This window comes from Siphateles boraxobius, unplaced genomic scaffold (assembly GCF_051911475.1).
Source record: "Siphateles boraxobius isolate OS27281-9 unplaced genomic scaffold, OSU_SipBor_1 31, whole genome shotgun sequence".
NCBI lineage: Eukaryota > Metazoa > Chordata > Actinopteri > Cypriniformes > Leuciscidae > Siphateles > Siphateles boraxobius.
The window spans coordinates 8,890,854-8,903,410 of NW_027508931.1; the positions used below are offsets into that span (position 1 = coordinate 8,890,854).

At 36.1% G+C, this 12,557-nt stretch overlaps 1 protein-coding gene across 9 annotated transcripts in view; it reads right to left on the reverse strand.

Moving 5' to 3' along the window:
• The window catches only part of LOC143696854 (voltage-dependent calcium channel subunit alpha-2/delta-1), a 157,551-nt gene that overhangs the window by 46,705 nt on the left and 98,289 nt on the right, over positions 1-12,557 (reverse strand). For all 9 annotated transcript variants that reach the window (XR_013186066.1, XR_013186067.1, XM_077193648.1 and 6 more), the window contains exons 11-17: positions 10,184-10,342; positions 9,645-9,749; positions 6,361-6,439; positions 6,164-6,213; positions 5,954-6,037; positions 5,789-5,866; positions 2,207-2,287 (exon numbers count right to left, since the gene is read on the reverse strand). Coding sequence is in view for 7 of the 9 variants with exons in the window: in XM_077193648.1 (XP_077049763.1) it covers positions 2,207-2,287; positions 5,789-5,866; positions 5,954-6,037; positions 6,164-6,213; positions 6,361-6,439; positions 9,645-9,749; positions 10,184-10,342 (636 nt within the window). In the remaining 2 variants the exon portion in view is untranslated. The remainder of the gene's footprint in view (positions 1-2,206; positions 2,288-5,788; positions 5,867-5,953; positions 6,038-6,163; positions 6,214-6,360; positions 6,440-9,644; positions 9,750-10,183; positions 10,343-12,557) is intronic.

Consider the following 12,557-nt stretch of genomic DNA (forward strand, 5'->3'; position numbering starts at 1 on the left):
GAGCTTAACAGAAAATCACAACCATTTACAAATCAAATGTAAGTACAAACAGATGTAATGTACAAGGGCTTACGTCCTCTTAAGAGCGATCTTACTGTAAGGAGGCAAAACCGCAAGACGGCAGACCGCAGAACAATAGCGCATTTATCTTATGCATGCCGTGTTATTCTTGTTACAGCGACTCAAAGAGTCTGCAAAGAAAACATCTAACACATGAGTTTCACTTTGTTCCCTTATAAATTGAATTATTTAGCGTTCAAGGAACAGTTCACCCTAAATTAAAACTCGTCGCCGTTCGTCGCCCGCACGCTGTCCCAAAACCAGATTTTATTTTTTCTAAAGTTTTTTCTCCCATGCAATGAAAGTGAATAGGGCTGTCAAGCACCAAATCTGAGAAGAACGTATCATAAAAGCCCCATAAAATTAGTGTGTGTGATTTATGCACTATATCCCAAGTCTTTTGAAGCCATCAAATTCCCACATCTTGTCTTTGACTCAAACTGGTGTGACACATCTGACACTTCACATTTTATTCTACACTAGCCTACTGTTAAAAATATTGCAGTTGGTATTAAATTAGATTATTAAATGCTTAGAAGACTATCATGCATATTTGATTAAAAATACCATAAAAACAGTAATATTGTAAAAATATTATAACAATTTAAAATGAGCCTATTTGAATATATTTTAAAATGTTATTTATTCCTGTGATGGCATTGCTGAATTTTCAGCATTATTACTCCAGTCTTCGGTGTCACATAATCCTACAGAAAACATTTTTATATGCTGATTTGCTGTTGAAGTAACATTTCTTGTAATTAACAATATTGGAAACAGTTACACACCTTTGACCAATTTAATGTGTCCTTCCTGAAAAAAAATTACAATAAACTTTTGAACAGTAGTGGACATGAAAGTAGGTAGTTGTTTGGTCCTGTTGTTGTCTTGTGTAGTATTTTGTTTTAATTTAATTTAATTTATTTGTATTGTATTGTAGATGGTCTTTTTTTGTATGCTGGTCTCGCTACAAAACCAAATGCTCTTTGGGGACATAAGGAAATAAAGAATGTATCACTTTTTTGATACTTTTGTGGTGCTTTTTTGTCATTTTTTGGAGCTTGTCATCAGCCTAATCCTCATTTGCATTTGTTTATGTAAAAAGAGCAGTGTGAACATTCATTGAAACAAGGTGGATTTGGGTTTGGAATGACTAGAGGGTGAGTCAGGAACACTAGAGGGACAGGTCGTTAACAGCGGGTCCTTGTGGCAATTACAGTATGTCGGACAGGAAATCCAAATGTTCGCATATCATCCATTGACCTCAAAACTTTACTTGGCCGCTCACTTTTACGTTAACCAAGATAAATATGCGCTATTATTAGGTGCATATTTAGTGTGGAAGCTAAAGTATTAGCACGCTTCATGGCATGGAGGCGCCGGTGCGAACACTTGCAATATTTTCCTGACAACAGCGGAAACAACTTAAAATACCCAGTCATTTTTGGTCATACAGATAAGAGTAATACATCATTCAAAACGAATTTTATTTGGGTAAACTCACATTAACATCAAATTGTGCTTTTGTAAAATAAAGAAAACAAACAGGATGCTCTTTGCTTTCTGCCGTCTCGGTGGAGCGTGTCACAAAAATGAACCGAAACTCCGTGCATATGCATCTTGCCAACCATGCATGAGAAATACATAGAAAGCTTGAAATGTCTACTTTTAAACAAACCAATTCAAATTGAAAAGAAATACACTCTGCTTATGTAATCGGTATGACAGTTGCATTTCTCTCTATAGGCGTGTCCACTATATAGCCGGGATGGCGAGTCAGCATCATCTTCATTTTTGCAGCCGATACCAACTCATAAAATACTAGTTTACTAATACATACATGAAATGTCTCCTTGTTTTTTTTTTCTCCTTGCCGATTTTTTCCCCAACACATTCATATATTAATTAATTAAATTAATATAAACATGCTATTAGTCTACTAATGACTTAAATGAACATCTACTAGACGACTGGAAAATTCTTCAGTTAGCGCAGTCCTAGAGTAAATAATTACAGAATTTTCAGCTTTTAGGTCAGAAAAATGTATAAATAGGTCCCTTTTTAGTATTTTTATGAGACTGGAACAACAACCAGATGAAATGCTGACAGTATTTGAGTTTAAACTGTTTGTGTTTCGGGTACTCACTGTGAAGCGGGGCGTCAATCTTTTGATATCATCGAGAGACACATCCACCCCCATCACTCCTAAAATCAACTGGTTCTGATGCTAAAAGAGAAATAAAAAACACCAAGTTTCCACTCTGACATGCGATAGTCCTCTTTAGACATTCTACTAATTATAGGTAACTTTGCATCTACATGTCAACTAATTCTCATCAGAGTATTAATAGACTGTCTGCTTAATACCTGCAAACACTTTATTTTGATGCTCCTCCAACAGTACATTCTACTGACTATAAGTAACTTTGCAAGTACCAGTCAACTTATTCAACTAACCCTAACCTACAGTCTACTAATACTCTAATAAGAGTTAGCTGACATGTAGTTGCAAATTAATACGAGTTAGTAGAACAACAACAACAACAACATGCAAACCTTTTCAACTTGGCAAAAATAACCACTATGAAACATTGCAAAGATACAAAGTGTCATGTCTAAATGGCTTCTCGTCATCCATACTGGAAACTGATATTAAACTTATCTAAGAACTCAGTGACGCAGTCAGCGAGCGGAAAGTTAAGGCGAATTTCAGAGGGTCAAGCGGTTTAGTAGACAACTTACTGATCCTTGGACCTCCAACTGGGAAAGTGTAGGATAAGATACTCTATGATTTTTTTTTTCCATATCTGTTACTATCATAGTGTTCTTACTGTCCGGGTCACTGTCCGCATGGTTAATACATTCAAGAGATAATGAAGTTTAAACTTTGCGTCAGTAGTAGCTTGATCCCTATTAAACGTGACAAAAATAGAAGTTTGTTCCAGGCATTGAGCTATTAATAGAGAATTGGGTTTGTTAATGACACATCTGGTGTTCTGTTCTGTGTTCATTTGAATGTTATATTCCCGCTTCTGATTTGTAGGGCACAATTTGAAATGTTGTACTTGTTTGTTCAGTCAGAGACCTGTGTTCATATAAAATTTTATGTATACACCATTTTTTTATAACAATATCAAAAATTACAACATATCAAAAATAATCCTTTAATTTTGTATATGGTCCACTGTTAGTGTAAGACGATACGCAAACCTTTTACATAATAGAATTAATTTTAAAAATACATTTAAGGTACACTCATGTGTATCAGGGGTATTCAATTTAAGTTCCAAGAGATCCGTCTCTATATTTCCTCCCCAGAGGTCTGGACAATACTTCTTTGTAACATTTATTAATTTCCATCGAGGCAACCATAGTGCTTTGAAAAAAAAAAATCCTAAACACTCAAATTAGTCATCAAAGATGAGAATACTGGGCCCCAAGAGCTAAAGCAGTGATTTTTTTGTTTTGTTTTTTTAATCATACCTGTATATATATCCTATGTGTATGAAACATAGTAGGGTTTGGGACTGAGAAAACATGGGAGTGCAGGTTTTACCTCTTAAGAAAAGTATGGACCATTTTTATAAACTACTAAGTAATAAGTAATAAACTACTAAAAACAAAAAACATAAATAATCTAATAAACAAAACACTCATCAGGAGCACAAAACAAACTTTAAAGTTAAACTTTTAAGTTTTTTGTCTTCCCTTGCCATCTCTAAATAATATTCCAAATATTTCTATTCATATATATGTCCTCAATGGTGTACAAATACCTCTGCCAATTATCTGACTTATCCTCGTAAACGAAGAATTTATTATCTTTATATACATGTGACGGGTAGGTCCACAGAGGCTTCCATGTCGTTCCGCCATCTCGAAAAACTATAATAGCAGAGAGGGTCAAAAAGTACTAGGCCAACGCGTTTCCACAACGCGTTTTCATTCAGAGCCAGTGTCACGTAACTGAAAGCAGCAGAAACAGAGGAGCAGAGCAGAGCAGTGAGAGGCGCTTGTCACTGCCCCGGCAAGTTTAAAAGGCTGCATTGCACTGTTATTTTTCATACTGTAACATTCGTTTGTTCGTTGTGTCAAGTTGCAGTTTGTTTGAAATAAAAACCTGGTCACCCGAAGGAAAACTCGACGAAGTGCTGTTAGAAGACATCCTGTCATAGCTTTTTGGTACATAACAGCTACCGTAGATGCAACACGCATTTGAAAAAGCGAGGCGCCGGAGAGCACAATTCGTTTGAATGCAAAATACAATTTCACCGCTAGATGGGAGAAATTCCTAAACGTCCCTTTAAAGGTGCTCCAATGGTGCTCGATGTCACACGTTTTTTAGGCCAAAACATCTTTTGTCACATACAGCAAACATCTCCTTACTATCCGCTAACTGCCTGTCCCCTGAACACACTGTAAACAAACGCGGTCTCTGCAGACACCCCAGGCTCCACAAATGGCAACAAAAACAAACTGGACTAACCCGCACCACGAAACATAACAAACTGTTCCAGCCAATAACCGACAAGAAGGATTTGGGGGTGGGGTTTGGGGGGTTAGTGCGCGGACGAGGAGGAGGCGGGAGGGTAGAGCTAGCCTCCGTTTTGTTTGACAATACTTTAAACCTCAACAAGAAGTGACGGCACCCGACATCGCTTAGAGCACCTTTAATATGCTGAATAATAATGCTAAATATATGGGAAAAAACAAAACGTCTAAAGGCCTAAGCGGTCGGAGTCATCTGTATGACAGATAAAAAATAACTGTATTTGCTGCATTCTCGTTTTCTGCAGCATTATAGTAAAAGTATCTATTTTGCTGCTCACCGTGTTCCTGCTACTGTTGTTAAAATAACCACGCCATCTGCAGCTCTTAATGTGGCGCTTTATGTCTACTAGCGAGAGAAACGCGCACAGAGCGGAAAGGGCTTGAATGAAGCGCGTTTGGCACTGGATACAAATATTTGAGGATGTATTGCCGGAAGATTATTACTGTAAACGACCCTGAGCACTTATGCTGTGTAAAGCACCGTTGTTTTGACGCACTGCTCGCTTTGAAATGGCGCATGTCCCGTGGCCCAGATGGAACCATTTGAATATTGCTGATATATGCAAACTGACCAAGCACTATATACACTTCCATTTAAGTTTAGGTTCAGTAGGATTTTTTTTTTTTTTTAGAAATGAATACTAAACTAATACTTATTCAAACAAACAAATAAATAAATAAATAATTAAATATTATAAATAAAGGTTGTTCTTTAGAATGTTCTATTAAAAAAATCCTGATAAAAAAAAAAAAAAAAGTAACATGGCTTCCACAAAAATATTAAGCAGCAAGACCGTTTTCTGCATTGGTAATATTAAGAAATGTTCCCAAATCAGCATATGGTTTCTGAAGGATAATGTGACAGAAGACTAGAGTAATGATGAATTAATGAATTTTAAAATATTTTAAAATAGAAAACCATTATTTTAAATAGTAATAATATTTCACAATATTACTGTTTTACTGTATTTTTAACAAATAAATGTAGTCTTGGAAAGCATACGTTACTTGGAAAAAAAAAGATCTTACCGTCCTTAAACTCTTGAACGGTAGTGTACTGTATTTAATACATAGGCCTGTCTATACTGTATATATCAAACTGTTTGGTTACCCTATATTTTAAAATAATTATATAAGAATTTGTGAGTGTTTCCAAACTATTGACCTATTGACTGACCTGGTTCTGAGATCCTCCCACCCTGGATTTGGTCTTGTTGAATACAGGTAGTGTGCCTGTGATGACTAGGCCCAACTCCTGAGGTCATGAAGAGAACACAGAAAACAATGAAGCATATAACACCTTTTAAATGGTTTCTATGACGTTTGTAGGAAGAGGTTGTACCAGAGCGTCCAGGTAAACATTGGTCCACTGCACTTGTTTAGCATCTGCAAGGACCATCGGCCTACTCAAAACATCTAGATATTCCTAAGCAACAGTAAACACCACAAAGCAATCAAATTTAGATCATCCTTGGACATTCACATACTCCTAAACAAGAGCAACTATCAAAATAAACAAATCACATTAAAAACACTTTGGCGTCATACAGACCTGTGTGTTTATGCGGATGGCTCCAATGGAAGGAATTTCGTAGAAATATCCTAGAAAACATAGCGTCATGGTGTCATTTATTGTTTTTTATTTTGCAATCCAATGCTGAGCCTTTTAAAGAGGCTGTGAGATGTGAGAATTATATTTGTACTTCAGCCACTAGGGGGCAAACACAGACTGGGCAAAGGAACACTTACCTTTGTTAGCACAGGCCATCCACTTTATTGGCCCCGTGTCATAGTTGTGTTGACCAACAGAGAATGTGAACACTCGCACCTGCGAACAAACAGCATAGTACACAAATGTACTGTAACTGTATCATGCCAAAAAGATAATGTATTATTTAAATAAATAATTAAATAATATGAAGATGCGGCCTTTTTAAGGACATTTAATGAATCCATATAATACGTTTATACAAAATATGTTTTAGAATTATAATATTTAAAGGTGCAATGTGTAATATTTCTGAGGATCTATTGACAGAAATGCAATATAAGATCCATAACTATGTTTTCAGTGGTGTATAAAGACCTTGCATAATGAACCGTTATATTTTTATTACCTTAGAATGAGACATTAATATCTCCATAACCGCGGGCACCCCCTTCTATGGAGGTCGACATATTGTGTCGTCATGTTTCTACCGCAGCCGACAGTGAAAAAACAGCACTACAGAGCACGTTTCGTCACTACCTTGAAAAATAAGTTTTCAGTGGTGTATAAAGACCTTACTTAAAGGTGGGGTATGTGATTTTCTTTTTTGAAATTTTTTTCAAAATTACTTGAAATCCTATTCCTGACCCACTTGCTGGCTGTAAATTAGAGGCACTGAAATGAAAATTAAGCAATTTAATCATCTGTGGAACGGGCAGGACTCGAAAATCTCCAGCCAATCATTTTCAAGACCGTCTAGAATCATTGGACAGAGAATGCGTCACTCAAACGGTCTTACCATGCCCCTCTCCCGCCACCCCCCTCGCGCGCGTGTCCCATTCGTGCGCATACTCAAAGCTCGTGGCCCAGTCACAGGAAGTGCAAGTCGCCTCGGTACAGAGAGAGAAGGAGAAGGTATAGTTGCTTCTGTTTGGAGAATGTCAGACAAGACACCATCACAGAAAAGGAAATCTATTTTCGAGAGAGCAATTGGCTTTATGCACAGCTTCACTACTTCCTGAACTTCAGCCAGCCCTTTGTTTCCTGTCTGTCATTATTGGACAAACTGATTAATTCAGGTGTGCCTGGCCTCAGTAACAATAATCAGGCACACCTGGACTAATCAGTTTGTCCAATAATGACAGACAGGAAACAAAGGACTGGCTGAAGTTCAGGAAGTAGTGAAGCTGTGCATAAAGCCTATTGCGAACAAAACGGCCGAAAGAGAAAGGTCTAAAACAAGGGTTATTCTAGGCGATGCTTTTCAACGTTGGCGGCAACTGAAGGACCAGGAAGGACTACCAACAGATGCGGCTGCGGCATTTTTTCTGCTTGACAGGTGAGAAGCCGATTATCTTGTAGTATTTACAACTAATCATGGAACTGTCTTTACTGACGATATGCGCACGAGAATTGTAGCTGTTCTAACGTTATAGCCCAGCCATATGTAGAACTAGCTAGCTAAACAACCTGTTTGGGGAGGAAGCTAATGTGAGCGATTGTATCTATGTACGGGCATCTGAGTTTTCGCTCGTGCTTGATTTCGCGTCCATGTTTTTCGAATGGGTGGAGTCAGAGCCAGCCTTGGAGGAGAAGTAGGTAGGACCTTATGAGTTGTGTATTTTCAAAATCTGCCGGCCGTTTTGCAAATCACATACCCCACCTTTAATGAACCGTTATATTTGTAGTACTTTAGAATGAGCAGTTTCTATCTACATACACCGCGGGTCCCCTCACATTGAAATGCGCAGACACATTTCTACAGTAGCCCTAAACGGACAAACGCATTTCGTTACTATGTTGCTCTTTGTGCAAGGAGCCAAGCTTAGTTCAGCGAATAAAACACTGACTCAATGATGAGCAAGTAACAATAATATTCGCAATAATATATAGTTTTACTAAATAATTAAGTATACATAATTTCTTAATTTATTCTTGTAAAGAAACCTCACTGCTGAACTGGCTACTCTCTGGTGTCTCAGACGATGACATATTTTCCTGTCGGCCACCGTTACTTTTGTTGGTTGCAATTCGTAACCTCACCACTAGATGCCGGTAAAAATCACACACTGCACCTTTAAATGTAAAAATAATTTTCACACCATAGCATTTTTGCTTGTACTGCTTATGATTTCAATCAAATCAGTGAATTAGAGTTAATTATACACTTGGAAAGATGTATAGACATTACGAGAATGTGTAATGAGAACCAAACCGGCAAGTTAAAAATCAATCAATCAATCAATGTAATAATGGGAAAATAAATAAAGGAATAAATGACTGGATAAAAACATATATAACTAATTTTTTTAATCCTGACTTTATTGTTGTATTACTTTTCTTTCTACATTTATTTTTTTCTGTATTAATTTGTACTTTTTAAACTTTTATTTATTCTTTAATGTTTTTGTGCTCAACCAATGGAGCTATGCAAGGACTGCCTTCCTCACATGTTAGACATGGAAAAGTAAAAAAAAGAATATAATAAAAAATAAAAGCATAAATAAAAAATCTGGAAATAAATATAAAATAAATATATAAAAATATATGAATGCATAAATAAACATAAAAATAAGTTAAAATACAAATAATTACATAAATAATAAATAAAAGTCAAAAAGAACAAAAATAAATCTAAAAATAAAATAAAAAACAGGAAGAAATAAGAAAATTCTTTGCCTTATCTCTTCCCTTATCCCTTTCTCTTTAATAAACTCTTTCCCCGATCGCGTTTTTGAAAAAGTTGCCAGCCAGCGCCAACATTTTGTTTCATAGGCACCAGAATATTTTGTTGTATGAGTATCAATTCCATCAACACCCCCTAAGGTTGCACAGTCCTATACCTCGTCTTGGGTAGAGATTTCACTTGGTAACATTGTGCAGTTTTGATTTATATGCCGTTTAATGTTGATCATTGCGTTATTTTACACATGCATCTGCTTACATGCTGTCGCTTGTATCTGTTTCTTCTTCGCCTGTGTTTTGATCCAGAGATTCTGTACTCTATCAGAAGATGCGTGATCGCGCCCCCTACCGTATAACAGTGAAAACACGGAAATCCGGGGAATACATTTATTTATTTATGTATTTATTTATTTATTCATTCATGCATTCATTCATTCATTCATTCATTCTCCAGGTTTGGTCCTCCATAATTGTGTTCTTTATTTTCCTAAAGTAAAAATGTCACCCCAAAGATAGAACGATAGACAGATAGACAGATAGATAGATAGATAGATAGATAGATAGATAGATAGATAGATAGATAGATAGATAGATAGATAGATAGATAGATTTAGACTGATGGTGACCTACACACACACACCTTTTTGTCAATATTGTATCTGCTGAAGACGTCCTCTGCTCTCTCCTCGCCTCCATCAGTAAACAGCATTATAATCTTGTTGCAGTTTGCTCTGCTGATGTTTGACTGAAATGAGCACAATCATATGCATTTACCTAGCATAAACAGCAGAGGTCAGCAGAACACAACAATACTTTACAACTAAAACTTATAAGGTTTAATCAGTATCAGTTCAGCACCCTCTTAAAAAACAAATATTACTATACGGAGGTGATTCTAGCGGGGATATCAACCCCCTACTTGTGGCATAGTAAATTGTTTAGAAGTCCATTTATGACCAAATCCACCACTGACTGGAGGGAAGGATAATATGTAGGCTAATATATCAAACTGTATATTATCCGTAAAGGGAGGGTGCAGAGTGATATCTTATATAGACACTCTTTCATCACACAACGTGCAGATTTATGCCTGCTGACCACTGACTGATTGTTTCAATTCATAGATAGCTTTCTTAAATGTAAAAACAAACAAAAAACAAAAAACAAAAAAATACTCACATTTGAGAGCTGATTGAAGGCAAATTCAAAGCCTTTGGTATAGTTGGTAATGCCCTTGGCTGTAATGTTCTGTACTGCATCTTTCAAGATCTTCTTATTGCGAACGTTAGCTTGAACCAAGTGGTCGAAACATGCTGTGTTATTCACTTTTGTGTTAAACTGAAAGAAAAGAGGGAGAGTGTGATAGATAGAGAGGCATACAGTAAGTAAGTGGAAAATCATTGGTCTTCTCATTGTTAATTCTCAGCAAGACTTTTCAGAGTTCCAAAAAAGTGTGTGTGACTTAAGAGATCTATATACTGGGGTCAGAAACTGCAGGTGTTTGCGAGTATGCGTATGTGTTTGGTAGAGTCAGTGATGAAAATAATTTGAGCTGACAAGCTGGATACCCTTACAAGTTTCTAATTTTCTGTTCAGGTAGGGCTCTCTGTGTTCTGTCACTTATAGCAGCTGACCTCTGTGAACCTGTTACTTCAAAGTTGGAGCGTGTGTGAGGAGAGATTGTGAACAAGAAAAGAGAATTGGGTAGAGGAAGGAAAGAGGAGAAAAGGGGGAGAATGAACACAGGGGAAAAAAGAAGGATAAACAGTATATGGAATACTGCAAACTCTGATTACAACTCTACAAATCTTTAAAAAAAAGTTACTTCTTATGGTTTCAACCTCAGGGTGTTAAACTAAATATTATATGAGCAGTTGTACTTTTTTATTCACTTCATATGAGGTTTGCAATCCATGTAAAAAAAAAAACGTGGGGCATGAAAATGCAAAATAAATAAATAAAAATAATAATAATACAACAAAAAAATAATATATATATATAATATTAAATTAAATTTAATAACAAAAATAATAAAAACAATAATAATTTAAAAAAAAATCTTTCTGCAATTAAAAGCAGACATTGTGTTTAAAATGAGCTACTTTTCATGCACAGTTCATTTTAATATAAATAACAGTTTATTTAATATATCAATTCACAACAAATTGGAAACCAATTTGTACCTTTTCCAGACACAGCGCCTCTAACCTCAACAATAGGAAAAGTCAGAATGATTAACAGGTGTGAGTCAATCATGGGACCATTACAGCTAATGAGAAGGTATGTGCAAGCTCACGCAAACATTAAAATGATTACTACTGTATAACTCGAGCTCTCCCCGAGGACATGAAAAAGCACATGGAGCACTTCCTGTGGCATATGCAAGCAGAACACACCTTCAAACCACCCCCGTTTACTGTAATGCTGCATGTCTTTCTTCTATTTTTAATGATCCGGTTCTTAGTTTTTTACTCATGTCAACCTGAAAGGCTTTCTCACTCTGAATTTCTCGCCGGACAAAGAAGTGTCATCAGGAGGCATGCGCCAGTCATTGATGTAATTGTGGGATCAGATGTCAGTGTCTGTTGAATGAACCGATGAGTCATGGTTCGATTAGTTGTTCCAGGATTGACTGAATATTTAATTAACGCTTGAAATTATCACCACGGTGGCCCCCGTGACTCACTGCTCTCAGCATACGCCGGGTTATAAATAGAGGAATAGGACAAACTGATGATACAAAGACCCCTACACACACCAGACGGCGCAGACTCACAGCAAAGATGGCTTCGATGTTTATAACGAGAGTGTTCTAATTCTGTCGTGTCATGCCGCTTCCCTGAGGAAGCATTTATTTCTCGGGGGCTGCTCGTTCAAAGCTCAGGGGATTTAAAGAAGTTTTAAGTTATGTTTAAGATAAGCATTAAAATTCCCTCAGGTGCTTCTTCTAAAATTCCTATTGAGAAATAAGAATAGAATAAAAAATAGACAACTGCTTCTATACAGTAATAATCATAACCCAAATGTGAAGCAGAGGGGTTGCATATCTTCCAAAAATAGTCTATTTAGCAAGAATGACAAACTGTCACGAAAACTGTTTCTCGCTGAAAGATGAATTGATTTTACATAAAATGTAGGCATACAGTATGTTACAAGTTTATAATCAAACTATAGAATGGTGATTAAACTGACTTGGAACTTAAAAATGAAACGGTTTTATTGCACATCTTTCAGCCAATCATAATTGAGTATTCAGACAGAACATATATGTTATGTTATAAATTACAAATATTATGCAGCATCATTTCTCTCATAACAACTTGATTAAATTCTAATTATTTGATCAATAATACAGTGCATCATGAAATGTGAAATTTAGTCAGTTTATTATACTTATGACATGGTTATAAAACCAATAGTTAATTTCATTTATTATTTTAGCTTAAATTATTGTAATATCTGTATATATAATTATATGTATGTGTATGTAGGCAGCATAATTAAGGGTATAAATGTTTACTGATAACAATCTGATTAATTGCAAGAATAAAAA